Genomic DNA, 20,314 nt, shown 5'->3' with positions numbered 1-20,314 from the left:
AGTCGATAGGTTGGACAAATGATGATGTAGAGGTGGAGAAACGATGTTCGGGACAAATACATACAATGCACATTTTACATAAATAAATATTGGTCCGAGTATTCTTACTATTCATGTCGTCGACGACATCAAGAACCACCAAACAATAAATGTCAGCATAATAATAAAAAATTAACAAGACATATTTAAAACGAAAAACATCGATGATAAAGGCAAACATCGATGTTTGCAAAATGATAAAAACATCGATGCATCGATGATTCCATCGCTGTTTCTCCACCTCTACTGTAGATTTCTTGTAGTTTTGGAAAATTCCCGAAATTGCTGCGAGGCTGGAACCAAGGCGATCCTAGCACAAACCCAATCCACAAGCACAAACCCCGCAAATATATAGAGATCCGCAACAATGGCCGACGACTGGGGTGAGTTTCCGAGGGCGTGGGCGGCTGCGGGGGCGGTGCGTCATTTGGGGCGGACAATAAACGTGGTCGCCGTGGCCATCGTTGTTGTTGTTGTTGGAGTGCCATGCAACCAGCCTTGATGGGTATTTTTAGCCCATTGCCTGCCAACTAACCGTATTCGAAACCCTTGTTATTTTTCGATTCCTCCATTGACCTGGCAGAATCCGCAGCAGATAGCGAAGTGGTCATCCTGCCGAATGCCACCGCCAGCGTAAACAAGTGGGAGGGCGAGGACGAGGATGAGGACATCAAGGTGAGCGGGACTTGCCAAATCCAGACGAAACCGAAGGCATTGCTATATGCAGATTAGGCCAAGCGCACAGCAACACAAACTTGTTTTCGTGCACTCGGTTTCACTTTCGTTTCGCTGTACACGTGTGCACTTTCGCAGCAGACTGACCCAATCTTTTGCCCCTTCCCCGTCCACAGGACAGCTGGGAGGACGAGGAGGAGAAGAAGGACGAGGAGAAGCCCACGAAAACAGAAGCCCCGGCCAAACCCAAGCCTAACAAGGCACTAAAGGCCAAATTGGAGCAGCAAGCGGTAGGATAATCCCGGAATCCCTGAAATCACACTAACAATTTGTGATTCCCACAGCGCCTGGAGGAGGAGGCGGAGGCGGAACGACTGGCCAACCTCTCGCCCGCGGAAAAGCTGGCCGAGAAGCTGCGCCTGCAAAAGATCCAGGAGGCCTCAGACCTGAAGCACGCCCAAGACGCCTTCGGCGTGACGAGTATTGACGGCGGTCTGGACGCATTCAATCCGGAGAGCAAAGAGGAGTTCAAGGAGTTTGGCGCCACGCTCAGCTGGAAGGTGGCCCAGTACCGCGAATCGGAGCACTTCCCCCAGTTCGTCGAAGACCTGGTGCGCAGCCTGTGCGTGAATCGTAAGTGATTAGCTGGCCTACACCCGAATAAACCTTATCTGATCTGAATTTCCTCCCTATCAAGTGAGCGCCGCTGACATCAAAAAGGTCAAAATGAACGTGGAGGTATTGCACTCGGAAAAGCTCAAGTTGGAGAAGGCCAATGCCAAGAAGCCCGCTGGCAAGGGCAAGGGCAAGGTCACGCTGCGCACCGAAAACGACGTAAGTGCTTCCTAGGATCAAAAATCCCAAAGATCAATCAATTTACTAACTAAACCCACTCATCCACAGGACATTGATGGTTACCAAAAGTACGGCAATGACTTCACCGAAGACTATGACGACTTCATGTGAATAGGATCTATATTGTAACCCGCATATATCTAATTATTGAATACATAGTTGCTTGTTGAAGAGTTCTTCTTGTTAGAGATGCTGCGCAGGAAATTGAGTCCTTTGTTGAATATAAAATAGCAGAACCTATATAAATGTGTACATATATATTTGTATGACCATACAGAACACAAAACACAGTCAAGTCGGCAATCAAGAAACCTCAACGAACACAACACGCAAATCAAACTCCAAACCGAGAGAATATTTAGGCAACTGACTTATGTATGACAACTGCAAATGTCGTATTCGGAATGGCTTCTTGTGAAATTCACTTTTGTATAAAGAATAAAACTACAGATCGATATTAAAAGATAACCGAGTTCTTAATTAGTGGGTATCTAGAGAATTTAATGTTTTTAATTTACTGACAACTATAAGATTAAGCCTTCAATTCTTTTATAAATATTTAATAAACTAGTTTAGTATTTATAAATTAATAAATTTCCAATTTCGAAGGGATTTACCAGAATTAAAGTACATTATAACTAGTTTAGTTTTCATAAATTATTCAATTTCTTATTTTGAATTGAATTTCTAAGGGATTATATAAGTACCAGAAATTAAAATTTAGTTAAAGTAGATTATAACTACTTAAACAAGAAAGGAAGCTAGCTTCGGCCAGCCGAAGCTTATATACCCTTGCAGATCATTCCTATTAATTAACAAATCGCAAAAATGTTCAATTTTCTAATATTTTTCATTAATTTTCCGATCGTTCCTATGGCAGCTATATGATATAGTCGTCCGATTTTGATCAAATTAAAATTGAAATTCGGAAATATTTAAAAAAAAAACATCCCCAAAAGTAGAAGGTAATATTTAAAAAAACACCGAAGCTAGAATTTTTTAAAGTTTTTTTTTTTCGATCCTTCCTATGGGAGCTATAAGATATAGTTGTCCGATCCAGTCGGCTCCGACATATATACTACCTGCAATATAAAGAAGACTTTTGCGAAAGTTTCGTCCCGATAGCTCAAAAACTGAGAGACTAGTTTGCGTAGAAACAGACAGACGGACATGGCTAGATCGACTCGTCTTGTGATGCTGATCAAGAATATATATACTTTATGGGGTCGGAAACGTCTCCTTCACTGCGTTGCAAACTTCTGACTGAAATCATAATACCCTCTGCAAGGGTATAACAATTTAATTTATTTTTTCTGAAAGTTTTTCAGGTTTAAGGTTTGAGTATTTATAAATCAATCGATCTCTATTTTTGAATTGGATTTCTTAAGGATTTTATAAGTACCAAAAATTTAATTTTAATTACAGTGATTATAATTACTTAAACAATTTAATTTCATTATTTTCGGATAGTTTTCTGAGATTTTAACTGACGTTTCCCTGTGAATGGTTTTGTTTGTAAGGGCAAGAAGAAGCATTGCCTACAATGTTGTTAGATTTGGCTAGATAAAAAGGCTAGATAATTTAGATAATTTAAAGCTTACTATTAGGCATGCCGCTATAATAATTGTAAACAAATATTCTTTCCGACTCTCTGATTTCTTTTAAAAATGGAAAAAAAACTCATTTGGACATTACAAAGGACCCTTAAACAATTTATCTGAAAGCATCTAGCTTTTAGTTAGCTCTAAACTAGCTAGATGGCCATCGCTAACGTGAATCGCCACACGTGCGATGAGAGGAATCAACAACCAACAAGAATGAGTGATTTCAACAAATATTGCCAAGGTTTAACCAAGTTCCTAGCGTCCGAAAACAGCCTACTAAAACCTTGCTCCTTGCAGAAGCGGCCCAGGAGGAGCTGCCCGACTCGGAGGACGAGGAAGACATCGGCGACGAGGACACCTGTAGCGCCAAGGAGCTTGCCGCCGAATTCCAGCTGAAATACAAGCCGCAGGACGAGGCCAGCGTGTCCTTGCAGCGGGAGTATGTGCTCAGTTTGGCTGCCGATCAGGGATTCACGCGGATAGCCGCCGGACTGTCCAGTTCAGCGGTGCACATCTACAATCTGGATGCGGGAGCCGGGAAACTGGCCAACTTCAGCTTCCTGCCGCCCACAGAGTCTCCGCAGCCGGTGAGCATTTGCGGCATCCGCTTCCTGGACGAGGGACCGCACAACATCCTCGTGGGCACCACCGATGGCTATGTGCGCCTCTACGATCTGCGGCTAAAGGGCGAGCAGGCGCGGTTCAAGTACACCCAGCATCCCGAGGTGAGCCCGGTGCCCAAGTCGATAGCCTGCTTCGACCGGAACGCCAACGGGCGGATCATCTGCTGCGGCACCGATCAATTCCACAGCAACGCGTTTCTGCTCTTCTACGACGTTCGGGAGCGACGGCAGATGGGCGTCTATTGCGAGAGCCACGAGGACGACATCACCTCGGTGCGGTTCCATACCCAGAATCCGGATCTTCTGGCCACCGGCAGTGTGGACGGCCTGATTAACGTGTTCGATGTGAAGGAGGCGGACGAGGACGAGGCCCTGCTCACCACCTGCAACACGGAGAGCAGTGTGGCCCGGCTGGAGTGGCATAGAAACGTCTACGACAAGGACATCGTGTCCTGCATCACGACCACCGGCGATTTCAAGAGCTACGAGAGCGAGGAGGGCGACGAGGTGGCCTCCTTCGAGCGCCCGGATGTGACAGCCGCCATCAGGCGAAAAAGGGCTGGAAATTTCAACCTGGTTGGCGCCCACAACCAGGAGGACGGAGGAGTCTTCCTCCTGGCGGGCACGAATTTCAACAAGGGGTGAGTTTTTAACTGCACTCTTTGTCCACTCCTCCAACTAATTACTCTACTTTCAGGGAGATCCTGCGCTCCGTGAGCGTTACCAGCAAAAACAACCTCCAGCCATTGGCCAATTTTCAGGGGAACAAGCAGATCGTGAGGGACAGTCTGTTTGATGCCAAGAATGGACTACTGATAACAGGCGGCGAGTCCGGCATTGTTACGGTTTGGACACAGGACTCCAGCGGAGCAGCCGGCAGCAGTGACAAGCTGAAGGTCAAGAAGGATAAGAAGTCGCGCAAGCAGGCGCCATATTAAATGTTTTCGTTTTATAATATACAATTTATATTAAAAATTTTCTAAATTAAGTATTTTAAATTGTATTAATTGTTTAATTAATTCGAAAAAAGGAACACCTTGCCGGCGATCATTTTATTTAAAATAAATTATTTGAATTCGGTATTTTGGTATTCGGTTTGCTTTGGTGGTATATAAATTAAATACCGAAAAATCCCTGCGACGGGCTTGTTTGCCAGCTAACAGAGACTGGCTGATATGTAACCAGGTCAGAGTACGTAAGAGGCTTACGTTTTGATAGAGAAGGTGTAGCATACTTTTGAGGGAACTTTGCTACGTTACGATTACATATTATCTACATAAAAACATTACTTATATTATCTACATGGATTTTAAATTTTACCAAGTGCCCCCTTCTTAAAGGAAACCCAAATTCCTTATAATGTTATTCTCTAAATAGTGAAACTACCTCGTTCCTAAAATTTATGGTTGATTATGCGTACAACTCTGATATACCAAAACAATATTACATTTTAAAATAACTTTAATTATTCAGCCTTAACGAAAAGGGAATATCTAATATTTGTATAAAAATAATTAAATTATAACTATTTTTAGCATTAATAGAAATTTATGTTATTATTTTTTACAAATGCTATTAATATCAAAAAAAGAAAAATTACCTTAACACGGTGAAACTTTGGGTAACAAAAATTAAGGTAAAAAATTGGAAAAATTGTTTTGTTTTACTTTGTTTGCATAACTTTATTTTGTTTGTGCTTAGCAAAGTATAGTTTATATATTTCAACTTTATTACATCAAACTATTTAACTTAAGTTTCTAATAACGGCTTCAAATGGTGCTTTGTTCTTGTGTAAATCGATAAAAAGTTGCGGGGAAAGGTTTCTTTTGTGATTCCCTTAAGGGAAACCAAAGCCGGTTCCTTTATGATTCAATTCACCCTCTAACCTGGGCACTCATTGCTCACTTTCAGGCAGCTCTGCTGAGTAAAAAATTAGCACATCTTCAGCGCAGATAAACGCATCCTTAGAACGACCCCTGCCCCTCCCACCATCACATCATACCATCCATATCCATATCCCTATCCATGTCTCTATCCCTATGCATCCATATCCCGCATCCCTTCGCACAGAGAGCGGCCCAATTAGTGCTGCAGTAGGCATTTCAAATCCGTGCCCACAAATCGGCTAATCCGCTGCCACTGCCCGAGCGAACTGCCTGTTCAGGGCCCGGAGATTTCCGAGACCGGAGTCTAAATGTTGACAAATACAACACCTACGATACAAATAAAATTGCTACAGAAGTACCACCTAAAAACGGGCACAACCGGAACGACTTAATTTACTCAAATTTACAGAAACATACGACGAAATGTAAATGTAAATGGGAGTGGGAATGCGAATGGGAATGGAAACAGAGGAAGATATCTCGACGCCGCCACTGAAGCTGTGGGTTTGCTCCTGCCGAGCGAATCCAAAGCGAGTAGGGTCCCATTCGAAGACGGGGTCGGAGTAGCCAGAGTCCTGCAGCTCACTCGAAACCGCCACTCACCGTGGCTAATTGCCCATCAATAAAGGCTCTGGCTGCGAGGAGGAATTCCTCCGAAACGCAGAGTCTTCCGTTCGCTCGGCCGAAGAATTCGTCGAGCAACCAAAATATTATGGTGTGCCCCGCTGTTCTCGCACAGTCAGCGCGAATTTGCTGCGGTGAGTCGATGCTGTTTTGCAGGACCTTCTTTCTCCTCTTCGGCTGTTTGCTCCTTTGGCGGTGTTTCTTACTGTGTCCTGTCGTCGTTGTTTTCCTGTGATTTGACATGTCTGTTAGCAGGATGCCTGACCCTGAGAGTCCGATTCCCTGAGCAAAGTGTTCCACTTTGATGTGATTCGTCAGTGCGGTGGACAACTGCTACTGCTACTCTCTTCCAGGACTCGAATTCCCTGCCCCTGCCCCCTCCCTCCGCGACCTGTGACCCTGCTTTCTGCGGCTTTCCAGCAGCGTTTGTTGGCGAATCTGACCCCGAGCTCCTGCTGGCTCCTCCGCCCGTATCGGAATTGGTCACAGGCCCAATTGAATTGCCTCGGAGACCGCAATGCGCTGTATTTATAGTAAACGTGTCCGATTGATTTGGCCGCCCTGGGGAGTCTATCAGAGTTGCCTCAATGTACATCTATTGAATGGTTTACTTCGCTTTAAAACATATCCCTCGACTAGCTATCAATTTTAAGACACTTTTTTTTTTGGGTATTTAAGTACTTTAATATAAGTCCTACAAAAATCAGTTTTTATATGAAATATTTTAGGCGTCGGATTTTATAAGAAACTGTTTTTTTTAGGATATTACGAAACATTTAAATAGTTAAAATTTTTGTTATTTCAATCATAATTAGATTTATACATAACCTAATTTGTTTTTTTTAAATAACCAATAAAAATGTACTTCACATAAAGCTTGAAGTGTACTGATTATAATTATTATTTATTGTTATAAAACCTGTGCATTGTGCCTAGTTGTGCTTATATGCATATATGAAAACTTTGCAAATATTTTAATAAATATTCTACATATGGGCATTTTCAGGGTGACGGACGCGACATTTTTTCAACTTAAACTTTAAAAATCACAGTTTTAGTTTTAGTTTTTGGGGTTTGGTTGACTTTTTTCTGGAAATGCCCATATGTAAATCATAAGAATAACGATCATTTCGTATGTTTCGGCATGTATGTTTTTTTATGACTTTACAATGTTAATGTTAGCACTTAATAACTTTTTTAATATAATATAATTAATTTAATATAATTTCTGCAACTGTGTAATTATGGATTCACTCATTCAAACATGATGTTCTCTCTTTCTGATGTCTGTCCTCATTGACATCTTCCCAGGATGTTAGTTCCCCTAAAATACCATCCAAAAACACGGTCCTAAAAAAGAAACCGCTAATCATTGGGCCGCACAAAGAGCGGACAATCGCTCACCTAATTATTTGGCCCGATTGTGAGGACGGGCCTCTCGGCTCGTGGACGCTTTTTGTGGCCTCTTTTTGTTCGACAAAAAGCGAGCCAATTTTTTTCTTTCTGGGCCACTTTGTTGCTCTTTTTATGAGTTTTTTCCATTGTCATTGTTTTACACGGCCTGTCCCGCGGTCCTCGATCCCACATACCCGAGATGCCTGCCCTACAAACCTACAAACCTCCTAATTACGGCAGTTAGTCGTTGTCCGGGCGAACGGACATGCGGACATTCGGAAGGACATGCGTCCGTTTTATTGCACGCTCGAATTTCCACTAAAAATTGGGCCGAAAAAAACTAGGTAGGACTAGGACGCGCCTTTTTATTGGTGCACCTTCGGCGGAACCGCAGGAACAGGACAACGAAGGATCCTCGATCGCGGCAGGGAAATCGAGAGCGACCTCGCTGCATTAGAAAACTAGATCAGTTTTTTGTTGTGCCCTGCTCTCTTTACGGTTTATGGCCGTTTCCATTTCCATTTTCATTTCCCGCTCCTTTGTTCCGGGGCAAAGAAATGCTGGATGGAATTATGGTATATGCAGATTTTTATGGGTCCGGCGATCTGGTTCGCGGAACGGGAGTGTCCTGCCGCGAGGACCTCGGCGGCGATCCTCGTCGGCCGTATTAGGAAAGTAGATCACGTTTTTTGTTCCCATTGTCCGCTTTTTTCGCTGCGCTAGTTTTTTTCCCCGAACCCAGCGAACTGCTCTAATTTTTTAATTCTTCACGGGTTTTTATTGGGCTCCTGGAAAAACGTGGACAAGGTTAGAGCGCTCTACTTACCTGTAATTGTGGCCATAACTCAGCCAGCTCTGCTCTGGTTTTTAAGATCCATTTGTTCGCGGATGGCATTCATATTTTTATGAGGTCGTTCCATCGGGTCGAGCTCAGCATAAAATATGCCAGTTTGTTTTGTCTCTGGCAATTATTGGAATTTTCAGCTTCGATTGGCCCGTTGCTTTCCCTCGGGGGAAATGAATAGGTTGTGCCATAAAAATCTCTGCGCTTCGAGAGCAGTGAAGTTGTTTTGTCTGACCATTAAAAACATGAGGCAATAGTTTGCTCCAAGTTTTATCAAGCGCTTTTTTATATTTCTCACATAAACGCTGCTAATTCGTCGATTGTCTCAGAAATGTTCTGTTAGCTGAAACACTTTTTATGATGTTTGTAAGAAAATTAAATTACTTATGTTGTTATACACTCCTCAGACAGTTTATGGTTATTTGAGTGCGGGGAGTAAAATTCCGTCTTGAGTGGAGGATGGAAACCACCACATTCACTCGGGGGATGATGTGCCCTAATGAATCCACAACGAATGGGAGGGTCTCTTCTGGACAAAGAGTAAAGCACAATTTATGAGAAGTGAGGCGGAGTTAAGAAGTCTGTGAAGTATGTGTTTCAGTATACATTTTAAAAATATTTAAAGAAACCACCAAGTTCTTCAAAGTAACTTTTTATGACAAACGTTTTATTATAAAACTGTTTTAATCAATCAATGTTGGTTATTTATTGCTGTATAAATCATTGCTAAAAAATATGAAGTCTAAATAAATAAATAGTAACAAACGGAAAATATGGCCTACTTATATAGCAAATTAAAGAAAGCAACTATTTCTTTAAAGAAACTTTTTTATGACAAACGTTTTTTTATAAAACTGTTTAAATCAATCAATTTTGGTTATTTATTGCTTTATAGATCATTTAGAACAATTTATGAAGTGTAAATAAATTAAAAATAAACAACAGAAGAGATGGTTTACTTATATAGCAAATTAAGTCATGATGCGAACATTAAAAAACATATTTTTCTCCCATTTTTCCTAACGGCTGCCAAATAGTTTTAAATGCTAATCGTTTATCTTAATTGAGTACAAATGAGAAACAAACAAGATATTTAAATAAATAGGGTCATTATATATAAAAAAGCTGGCATTATGCCCAAGAACAAACCATTAAGGATTCCGCGATGAATCACTTACTCAACACCTCCTTCCCCCGCAATCACCATAAATTGCTGGCCTTTTTGTTGTAATTGTTTTATTACAGAAATTACTCAATCATCAAGCATAATTCCCTCGTTTTCGTCGTTTTATTGCCAATTTTTGCACTGTCTTGCCTTTTTCCCCGCCCTTCCGCATCGTTTTGCCAATTTTTCGCCGGCATTTCTGTTGCGCGGACAATTCGTCCAGTGTGTTTGCCATTTACTTGCCATGATGACGGGCATAATCAGCGAGATCGGCGCTTTGTGAGTGCAGAATGTGCAATAAACCGGGAGACAAACGGCCAGGGATTCGCTTCCCGGTATTCCGAGTACTGCAAGCTGGAGAAATGCGAAAGTGTTTGCGGATCGGAATCGAGGGATTGCGATAGCGATTGGGAATGGGAATGAGTAAAGCCAGGAGGCAGGTACTTACACTTTCGCCTAACCCAACCGATCGCCATAAAGGGTATTTACTGTCGCTGCCGCAGCCTCGCTTGACGACTTAACCCAAGCGGTCCATTCTCCGGACGGAGTCAAAGACAAAGGCCCGGGATGGTGTACAATAGGCAAGGTTGTAGGTTGTGGGTAGGGTTCGAACTCCGAACCCGAACCTTTCCCGGCCAAGAAGGCTTGGATGGGCCTTTTCCAGGTCACGCAGTAGGTAGACCGAGATTCCGCTGCCTCGGCGAGTTAATGCCAATGCAAATTGCGGCGCAATATAACCCAATAATTTTAACTAACTCGCAGCAGCGAGGAGATATCCTTCCTGGTTACCCGGTACTGCATAACAATGGAACCAGAGATCCCGAGATCGCAGATACATGGGTTCCTCGCTGTGTGTGCCGTGTTAATCCGTTTGCCATCAGCCAGATTATTAGTCAATTTCAGAGTTTCGCTTTCGTCCCGCTTTCGTTTCACTTTCGAGTTAGATTTTATTGCAGCATCTTGAACAATCGGTTCAGTTTGCCAGCACGCTGTGCTCTACTTTCCTCAAATTCGGCTTCAATTGAACGGAATTAAGGGGAACTGCAGGGCCGCGAGATCGAGGGACCCTGACTACGCACCGAAAACGGGGTTTACGAAGTCAGGGGATTCCGATATATCCTATCCTATCGCTTGTTTGTTTGTTTGCTGGGATTAGCCGAGGGCTTGACTTGGAACCCAGGCCTCTGCTCTCTGCCCTTTTCATTAGAAAGTCATAAAAACACATAATAATGATGTCGAAGGGATTAGGGCTTCATATATGCAAGTCCCGGCCAGGCAGCGCAATTAACGGACTAGCGAAGTGGGTTATTTTTTGCGTCGACTTAACCCTGATCCTCGAGCTTAACCCGTTTGAGCCGCAGCAGGTAGCCTACACTTTTTTTTTGCGCAAGTCCCAAGTTCGCTGCCCCAAAAAGGACACTCTTTACCGGTACAGTTGCCTCTGGGCATGATTATATCATCATAATAAATGTTTTGCCAGGCGAAACCGAAAACTTTTCAAATCAGCAACCCAGCAACTGGGCTCCCCCATTATCTCGGAAGATACAGAGATACCAAATGGTAATGGGTGGCGTTGGGGGAGGAGGTTTTCACAAAAGCTCACTAGTAAAACCCCACAGCAGTGTGGGGCTGTTAAACGTGCGGCATTATATTAAGACTTCATAAAAGCGCAAATAATTCGCCTGGCAGGCGATCGATAAATACTATACATATACTTGGGTACATAACACACCACCACCCGACTGAGCGGCATAATGCCATATCATTCTTGATGAAGCCGATAAAATCCCATTATTAAGGGGGCCCGCCCGTCCCGCTCGCTCCTGCAGGGCGGCCGCCTGCGGGCGGGCGAGACAAAAGATTCGCTCATCCGCTATGAATACCAAATCGGCGCTCTCTCTCCTCTCTCCAAGTTTTTGGCTCCATCCCGCTGCTCCTCCGCTTTGTCCCGCCTCGTAATCGCCGCTCAGCAGCCCAGCAGCCCAGCATCCCAGCGGCGGCTCTCAGTACCGCAAGATTAGCACCGCTCATCGGCCGTCCCTCTCGCACTTGCCTGCTGCCCTGCCATTGGCTGTCCTCGCCCAATGGCGGCCATTTGCCTGCGGAGCGAGGCGGTATAAAAGGGCGCGGGGTGGCTGAGAGCAGCACACTCGAGCTGTGACCGCCGCACAGTCAACAACTGCCTCTCATTTGCGCCACTCTTCTCTGAACGCTGAACGTTGAACTCTGAAAGATGCACGGATACCGAACCTACAACATGGAGAGCCACCATGCCCACCACGACGACAGGAGCGTGGACCAGAAGCCGCTGGTCGTGGACCTCATGGCCAACCAGTATGGAAAGCCCCAGACTCCTCCACCCTCGCCAAATGGTAGGTTTACTAAATAACTTCTTTAAATGTGGCTAGTTATTAACACATAGTTTTCCCCTCTTCCAAATAGAATGCCTATCCAGTCCGGACAACTCTTTGAATGGCAGCCGTGGCTCTGAGATTCCCGCTGACCCCTCTGTCCGTCGCTACCGCACCGCCTTCACCCGTGACCAGCTGGGCCGCCTGGAGAAGGAGTTCTACAAGGAGAACTACGTCTCCCGCCCCCGCCGCTGCGAACTGGCCGCCCAGCTGAACCTGCCCGAGAGCACCATCAAGGTGTGGTTCCAGAACCGCCGCATGAAGGACAAGCGCCAGCGCATCGCCGTCGCCTGGCCCTATGCCGCCGTCTACTCCGACCCCGCCTTCGCCGCCTCCATCCTCCAGGCGGCGGCCAACAGCGTGGGCATGCCCTATCCGCCCTACGCCCCAGCGGCCGCTGCTGCTGCTGCCGCCGCCGCCGCCGTGGCCACCAATCCGATGATGGCCCAGGGAATGCCGCCCATGTCCATGCCCCAGATGCAGGCCATGCAGATGCCCGGACACTCGGCGCACCCCGCTCCCTACGGACAGTACCGCTACACGCCCTACCACATCCCCGCCCGCCCAGCTCCGCCCCACCATCCCGCTGGCCCTCATATGCACCCGCACATGATGGGAACCAGCGCATCGGGCTCCTCGTACTCCGCTGGAAACGCCGCTGGTCTCTTAAGCGCCCTGCCCTCCGGCTCCTGCTACCCTGGATTGGCCGTCGGTGTGGGTCTGCCCAAGACACAGACGCCCCCGCTGGACCTGCAGTCCTCCTCATCGCCGCACTCCTCCACGCTGTCGCTCTCGCCAGTGGGATCCGATCACGCCAAGGTGTTTGACCGCAGTCCAGTGGCTGCTGCCTCCTCCGTTGCCGCCCCCCTGACCACCACCAGCCCCCTGCCCGCCCCCGGCCTGCTGATGCCCAGCGGAAAGCGGCCCGCCTCCGACATGTCGCCGCCGCCCGCGACCACCGTGATTGCGGAGCCCAAGCCGAAGCTCTTCAAGCCCTACAAGACTGAGGCGTAATACTCGAATCCAGATCCCCCAAAGATTGTACAAACTAGGCTTAGTCACCCTATTTATTCCCGAAGATTGTACCATACTGTAGATCTAAGTAGCTAATCGTAGTCATAATTAAGGCACAAAATCAAAAATAAATGCGAAAAACTATACGAAAAACTATACGACACTTTCTTGTACGACTACCTGGGTGAGGGAGTTACCTATGCCATATAGTATATACCTGGGCTGCTTTTATGGACCTGGGTGTTTGGATTAGCCGTGGAGAAACCTGGCGGGACAGCTGGTCTCCGCTGTTCGAAATTTGACCTTCGCAGGGGAAACTGTGGCAAATCGAAGAGCGGAAGAGTGACCGGTGAGAAGATGTCCCGGCGGGGGAAGGAAAACGACATCCACGGGGGTTTGGCACAAGCCAATGCGATATTAATGCCGAGATCCAAGCGGGTGGGCCAAAAGCCACCCGCTGGGCGGCGACCTTGGAGTGCAATTGGGCCCACTCCCTGCCACGCGTCATGTTGCATTGCCGGCGGAATCAATTTCGGTGTCCTCGGATTCGATTGGGCTCGGCTAATTAATTGTCACCTCACCCGTTGTGCTCATTCCAGTTACCTTTCCCTGGCCTTATGTTTGTTTTCTCTTTTCGGGGACAAACAATTGTCATAATTGAGAAATCATCAGAGGGGAGCGAGTCCTTTCCATAATAAAATCCCTATTTAATTGCCAGGCAAAACATGTGTTTCAATTGCTCAGCCAATTTCCAGAAAGGGGTGTCAATTGCTCATAATCCCGCAGCTAAAAAAACAGAGTCAGCAAATGTTAGTGGAGTGGGTAAACGATGCGAGTTACAAGGATATCAGATACAGATACAAATTCACCCCTGCGATCCCTGTCTAATATCTAATTGAGCGCCCGGGCATCAAAACATGTTTTGACACTTGCCAGCCGAGGCGGAGGCATAAAAAATGGTCCATGAAGTGTTATCCTTGGAGTGGCACACCCCTTTCTTTCCAGGGTTTTCGGCTGGTGTTTTCACTTCGGGGGATGCGAGCACACAAGTGGCAGCATTTTATGATTTGATAATAAAGATACGCGCCACGCTTTGGCCCCGGGGAATTCCCCATCCAGGGATTCGGATACAGTAAATTAAAAAATAGCCAAACAAACGGGAAATCTCTGCAGGATTGGGAGTGATTGTGATGAGGGAATGGGTGGTTGACTTCACGGCGCAGGTTGATAATTAATCATGTGGGGATTAGGCACTGCGGATTAGGCTTGTTGAAATACAGAAATCATCAAGTTGTTTATGGCGAAATTATGCGACGAGCTGCCGAAATGGCCAACGAGAGGATTAGGTTGTCCAAAGGGCAGATGGGATCTGAATCTGCCTTTGATTCGATGGAAGCAGCTGCTCAGCCGGCGGCATAAAAGAGTTAACTGATTCGCAGTCGGAGGGAGTAAATGCGATATTATTATCAATTAGGCCGTCGCCTCTAATTCGGCATTGTCTCCGCGGCAGAGCCGAGATATTTCCAACGTTTATGGGGGCAATCAATGGATACAGGGCTGCGCAGATACAGATACTCAGCCATGAATGGCCGCCACTTCATGCGAAGTTCTCCCACGATTGTTGGAAATACAATGCATTATTCAACAGCCACGGCTAAGCCAAGGCTCTATGTACAGACCCATCTACCATATGATGTGCAAACAAAATTAAGTTTTATTGGGGCGTGATGAGTGAGTGAGCGAGGAACTAGGGATTGGTTTCTGTTTCGGTTCAGTTTCAGTTTCAGATTTCTTTTAATAGTGAATTAGCACCTCGGAATTGGCCGTTTATGGCCCTGCTCTCCGCTTTCCAGCTGCCGAGCCGACAAAAGGCAGCTTTTGTGGCCAAGACGACCGCAATTCGGGCTCTCAGTCTCCATCGCCATCTCCATCGATTTATGAGCTACGAATTTCACACTAACTGTCAATGAATATAAAGTGATCATCAGAGAGGGAGATCTTCTGGTCACCACTGGCAACGGCGAGATCAGAGGATGTTATCCAATCCCCCAGAGATAGGGAGAGGGATTCCCAGAGTAATTGCCGTCGAGAGCTGGGAGCGCTAAACGAAGTTGAAAATGCTTTATGGCCCTGCCAAATAGATGGCTCAAAAGGTGAGGATGAGGGGTTTTGCAATCAGCCAGCGGATGAATAAACATCTTTGTAAAATGATGATGCCAGCACTGAAATAATTTCACACGTTTCTCGCACACACAGCATAAATGCGTCATGTGTCTGCGGATATTGAGATTGGGATGCCCATTCAGATTCACAATCTGTAGCCATGTATCCATGGCTTGTTTGCCAATTTGCACGCTGTCCATTAACGGACCATGCGCCGTTTATCGGATTCGCATTCATTGTGCTCGTCAGTTTCATGGATATTAACGCACTGATAATCGCGACAATCAAATTCATGTTTTGCCAACATTTCCATACATTTTCATACATTTCCATGGGGGTGGCCGCTGGGCCGTGCAATTGGTCAGGGTTCACTGCAAATGGCCCTGCGAAATGGGAAGCGGCAGTTAAAGGCCCGAATCAATTGCCCTGATGGATGCTGCGGCTGTCCGGAGTTGCAGAGGGGAGGCTATAAATCTGCAGGCCAGATAATGAAACTAGAATGATTGCGGCAATCACTGGTGTGGCCAGCAGAGGATGTGCTCTGCGCATGTCCTGGATACACACATAGCGATAGATACAGATACATAGAGCACTTTACATTATGTGGCGGAGGACTGGCGATTACCGATTCCGCAGTTCAGGACCTCAGACTTTCAGATCCTGCGCACGACGTGTCAACTTTATTGCGGTTTGACTTTGACGCGGCCCCTCGAACGAAAAACACTCCTACCCTCCATGATTTCCATGATTTACAGTTCTCGTTTTTTTCGCGTTATTTTTTTAGGGGCTTTAATGGCCATCGTAAAGCCACAGGAGGACGAGGATCCTGGACCAGGACATGCTCACATTTCGCGCACTGATTCTAAAAAATGAAATCATTTTTTCTCGAATTTCCCGCCGCGTCTCGAGCAGGACTCTTTGTTCTGGACGGGCCTCGTCCTTTTTTGCGCTGCCCTCTCTGTTTTTTTTTCGGCCAGCGGGCATTACCTACGCGGCGTTTTATGGCGGAGATGATATTCGCTCGGGCTCGGAGTTCCGTTTTTTAGGCCATAAAACATAAAAATTAGGCGGCATAAAAAAACTGCATTGGAATTCTAGTTCTAGTTTCAGGTTTTTAGGTTTCCAGGTTTCTGCCGGCCCGGAGAAATTCGCATTTCGCGGAATTCGGAAGCGGAACAGAATGGCAGGATGCGCAGGATCCTGGCTGACCTTGCCTTCTGGCCAGGGGCCGTAAAAAAATTGACTCGCTGCGGTGCGCGGAATATTTTTTAGAACTGACTTTCCAACGATCCTGATCTGGGTTTCGGAATCGTAAAAAAGCCGAACAAAAAGCGGGCATTTCGACGGCAAATGATCTGTTAATGGGCTGAAACGGGGCTAAAAAAGTAAGTCACAAGGTTGTTGGCCTGGTTAAGGATGTGCAGCTTACCGGGAAAGCAGCGGGACTCTCTCGGGACTCTTCAAAGCTCCAGCCGCCCGAAGGATTCCCCCGAAGATTCACACGACTGGCGGGGATTGTCCTATGAACCGCCGAACAGCCACAAAAAGCAAGTGACATGCAAATTAGGCCGATTAATTGTAACTGGCAGTCACGCCCATTAAGGGCGGCGACCTGACCTTGCTCCCTCCTCCCCCTCCCCTCTTTTATCAGCAAGGAACCGCCAACGGCAGCAGCACACAACCACCGATCGAGTGACCTTCGACCTTCAATTCTATTCTCTTTTTCTCTTCTTTTTTCACAGGCCATTTGCGTTCGCTCCTGCCGTCCCTCGTGTCCTTTTAGCATGCGTGTCCTTTTTAGCATGCTAAAAATCAAGAGATCGAAAATCTGCTATCCGCGATCTTAGCCGGAATTCGAGTGGGATTAGTCGTTTATGGCCCACGCCCCTAATCCTCCATAAAACACTAAGCGCTTTCTGAATAATGTATCTCTGGATATGTATCTCTTGCTGCGATGAATAAACAGTATATTAATAAGCAAAGGGAGCTGCTCAAAATGGCTCCCATTTGTCCATCCCCATTGGCAGCTGGAAAACGGGAAAAGAGCATCCGGAATCGGGGGAAGTACAAAAATATCCCATGGATGCCATCAATTAGCATACAATTAAAAAATGCTTAAACAGGGAAATCGCTTGCGCAGTGGAGTGGTTTGGCCACAGATGCATTTGTATCTCCCCACATCTCCAAGTGGCGGGCAGCAGATCAAAGCGACGACAGCATAATTGCTGCTTCACTTCACAGTTCTCAGGCACTTAAGATATGCATGTTGCATATATAGTATAGCTCCCTTTTTTATGTCTGACTGACTGACGGCGATGGTGGCCCTTCGAGGACCGATGGCGCCTGCTAATTGAGTGAGCGACTTGGACCTCGCCACTTCAGCACATGTCCTTTCATGGGAGCGATGCGGAAGTGCCCGACTTCCTGATGTCCTTGAGGCATCGAGAGGGGATCTAAATCGGGATCAGAGTGTCACAACTCCGTAATGATAAGCAGGAGGAAGCTCGGGGTCAGCTACTCCGTACCTGATTCCGATTTCCCTGATCCCCGGCAAGTCCGCGACAAATCCACAAATATTGTCAACTCTTTGGCTCTAATCTGTGGCCTAATCACTTCCCTGAAATGCATAATTGTGCCGCGGCTTTTGATACGCTCCTGGCGGCTCCGGTTCGAAAGGGATATGGGATATGCCGGGAAAGGATGCCGAGGGAACCGCAGCCAAGTGGCAGTCGAGATTGGCAAATCCGCCGGCGGACAATGCCCAGAGAATGGACAACAAGTAGCGGCGAATTAGCAATCCTATCATGCTTTTATGGCCAGGCAACTCTTGCTCAGTTCAAGCGAACCAGGATCCTGGCAACCCCTTTAGGGCGATAATCCTTCTAAATGTTTGCATTAATTTTGGAGGCGTGGACGGATTAGGGCGGGCTGGCTGGGCGGAACCCGCAGCAGAAACCGCCGAGGACACGGCACCGACCTGCACTGCCATCCGTAATCCGTAATCCTTTCGCATTTGCAACTGACTTCTGCACTGGGTCCGCCCCTAATCCTTCCTGCGAGTAAGTCAGCCGCCGAGGTCCTCGGCCGGGCAGCAGTAACCGGATTAACTGCGATTACCCCCGGATGATCCGAAGAAAGTCAATCTGGTTCGGGCCTAATTGCCAGTGAAGTCAACTAAATCCAATCCTTTCGCCTCCACCCCTTCTGTTTATTTGTTTGTTTTCGTTTTCGTTTGTTTTGAGAATTTCTGGCAATTAAGTTGCCCGATTTGATGCGCGGGGGCGGGTGCATCAAATCCTTTCGCCATACCTGTATCCTCTGTATCCTTATTCTAAAGATATAGCTATAAACTATAAATCCTCCAAGGCTGCAAAGTCAACAAGTCGGCAGCGAATTGAAGTTTCCCTTTGTCCGCCGATGCGTTTTTTACCCATAACTCCCGCCTTTGTTTGAGCCAAGTTTTTCTTCTGCCAAATTGCCGAGATGATGCGGGATTATGCGCTGATTGCGTGCAATTATGGACATCCTGCGAGGCCCTTAACTGCAAGACAGCGAATAGCGAAACTTCCTGCTAAATCCTTTCATCGGCCCGCACAGAACCCCTTTGTCCCGAGTCCTTGACGACGGATCCCTCGACTTCGGTTCTCTTACAGCAGCTTGCGTAAAATTTCATAACCCTACGAGGAGCGGCACTTCCGCGGAAATCCTGGCCTTATCCTTTTTACCTCTTGCCAATCCGTTGGCTAAAAAACAGCTCCGACTTCCGCGTAACTGGCTGGCAAAAATGGCAAAAAACGGCCAAAGGGACAACGGTTCCCAGGTAGGATTGCGAATTCCGCCAAAGTAAGGTCCGGTTATATAACGGGTTTATATGGCCAGCATCTAAAGGATCTCCCAGGATATCCAGAATCCGCAGAAACAGGCAGCCTCTGTTTTGATTTCGACAACTTCAGTTAATTGCCCGAACGACCAGCAATTGCCGGCAATTATAAAACGGCGCAGATGTGACGCAGCTTCTATATCTTCTATATCATGCCAAAAAAAGGGGGAGGGGTGGGGTGGGTGTGCGTGGGTGGCTGGTTTTCAGCGGGTGATAAATGTGCGTGATTTGGAATGAATGCGCATCGATTAAAACCGCAGGGCAATCAATTTAGCGCCTTTTACGCCAAATTGGCTCGTACACAACCAATTAATGTCAGCGGGTGAACTGACACCCTCACCCGAACCCCCACCCCTGCCTCTCCCCTTGGCCATCCACCCCCGAAAAACAATTACAACAGCGAGGAACGGCAGAGGGACGGATACAGATTCCGCTCAATAAACCCCCAATAAAGCGAATCCAGCGTGAGGCGTCGACGTCTAATTGCTGTTAACTCGTCAACTAGGAGAACGCTCCTTCTTCGCTTCTTGTCTCCCTGCTTCCTTTCTGCTGCTTTGGCACCCTGATTAAACGCTTTGGAGCTGCGAGAAATACAGTCGAGTGTCTGTGGCTTCAACCAACCTGTGCGCTTCAGTTACATACAATATTAATTCTTGTGATGCCGATAATAAGATTTTTTTAACCTTGTTAACGATTTATATATTCATACTAATTTCTAAAATTGATTTCATTTAAAATCCTTGCAGTCACCTTAAGCAGAATGACTAGGGAACGAAGATTTCTATACAAAAGTGACAGGCAAAAATTGTCAGGAACCACATTTTGGGCGAAAAGTGTGGTATTCAAAGTCACAAAAACATGATACAAACTTTATATTTTTCTTTATTTTAGTTCTAAGGATCAACTTAACTAAGGAAATAAGACCTACAGTTTAGGTAAGAAACCACATTTTGGGCGAAAAGTGTGGTATTCAAAGTCACAAAAACATGATACAAACTTTATATTTTTCTTTATTTTAGTTCTAAGGATCAACTTAACTAAGGAAATAAGACCTACAGTTTAGGTACCATAATTTTCGAACGTATTTTTTTATGATTTATCTACTTTGTTAAAGACAAAGAATGTTGAAGATAAAG

At 46.1% G+C, this 20,314-nt stretch overlaps 3 protein-coding genes across 3 annotated transcripts; all 3 read left to right on the top strand.

The window, feature by feature from the left end:
* The first annotated feature begins 262 nt into the window (after nucleotides 1-262).
* eIF3j (eukaryotic translation initiation factor 3 subunit j) lies at nucleotides 263-2,037 on the top strand. The gene is made up of 6 exons (XM_017156991.3): nucleotides 263-422; nucleotides 623-714; nucleotides 891-1,004; nucleotides 1,059-1,347; nucleotides 1,412-1,548; nucleotides 1,618-2,037. The coding sequence occupies exons 1-6, from the start codon at nucleotides 407-409 to the stop codon at nucleotides 1,678-1,680; spliced, it is 711 nt and encodes a 236-aa protein (XP_017012480.2). The 5' UTR covers nucleotides 263-406; the 3' UTR covers nucleotides 1,681-2,037.
* Nucleotides 2,038-3,331: 1,294 nt separating this feature from the next.
* Nucleotides 3,332-4,787, top strand: LOC108067788 (WD repeat-containing protein 89). The gene is made up of 3 exons (XM_017156990.3): nucleotides 3,332-3,414; nucleotides 3,471-4,437; nucleotides 4,494-4,787. The coding sequence occupies exons 1-3, from the start codon at nucleotides 3,387-3,389 to the stop codon at nucleotides 4,732-4,734; spliced, it is 1,236 nt and encodes a 411-aa protein (XP_017012479.2). The 5' UTR covers nucleotides 3,332-3,386; the 3' UTR covers nucleotides 4,735-4,787.
* Nucleotides 4,788-11,943: 7,156 nt separating this feature from the next.
* eve (even skipped) lies at nucleotides 11,944-13,252 on the top strand. The gene is made up of 2 exons (XM_017156998.3): nucleotides 11,944-12,082; nucleotides 12,153-13,252. The coding sequence occupies exons 1-2, from the start codon at nucleotides 11,944-11,946 to the stop codon at nucleotides 13,133-13,135; spliced, it is 1,122 nt and encodes a 373-aa protein (XP_017012487.3). The 3' UTR covers nucleotides 13,136-13,252.
* The last annotated feature ends 7,062 nt before the right edge of the window (nucleotides 13,253-20,314 follow it).

Source organism: Drosophila takahashii, chromosome 2R (assembly GCF_030179915.1).
Source record: "Drosophila takahashii strain IR98-3 E-12201 chromosome 2R, DtakHiC1v2, whole genome shotgun sequence".
NCBI lineage: Eukaryota > Metazoa > Arthropoda > Insecta > Diptera > Drosophilidae > Drosophila > Drosophila takahashii.
This window is presented reverse-complemented; position numbering and strand designations above follow the sequence as displayed.

Excerpts from the sequence above, each read along its gene's own strand:
- eve (XM_017156998.3), top strand. The coding sequence starts at position 11,944 with ATGCACGGATACCGAACCTACAACATGGAGAGCCACCATGCCCACCAC. Across the intron at positions 12,083-12,152 it reads TCCTCCACCCTCGCCAAATG|AATGCCTATCCAGTCCGGAC; the intron begins GTAGGTTTACTA and ends TCTTCCAAATAG.
- LOC108067788 (XM_017156990.3), top strand. The coding sequence starts at position 3,387 with ATGAGTGATTTCAACAAATATTGCCAAG. Across the intron at positions 3,415-3,470 it reads TTTCAACAAATATTGCCAAG|AAGCGGCCCAGGAGGAGCTG; the intron begins GTTTAACCAAGT and ends TGCTCCTTGCAG. Across the intron at positions 4,438-4,493 it reads GGCACGAATTTCAACAAGGG|GGAGATCCTGCGCTCCGTGA; the intron begins GTGAGTTTTTAA and ends CTCTACTTTCAG.
- eIF3j (XM_017156991.3), top strand. Across the intron at positions 1,005-1,058 it reads CCAAATTGGAGCAGCAAGCG|CGCCTGGAGGAGGAGGCGGA; the intron begins GTAGGATAATCC and ends TGATTCCCACAG. Across the intron at positions 1,348-1,411 it reads GCGCAGCCTGTGCGTGAATC|TGAGCGCCGCTGACATCAAA; the intron begins GTAAGTGATTAG and ends CTCCCTATCAAG.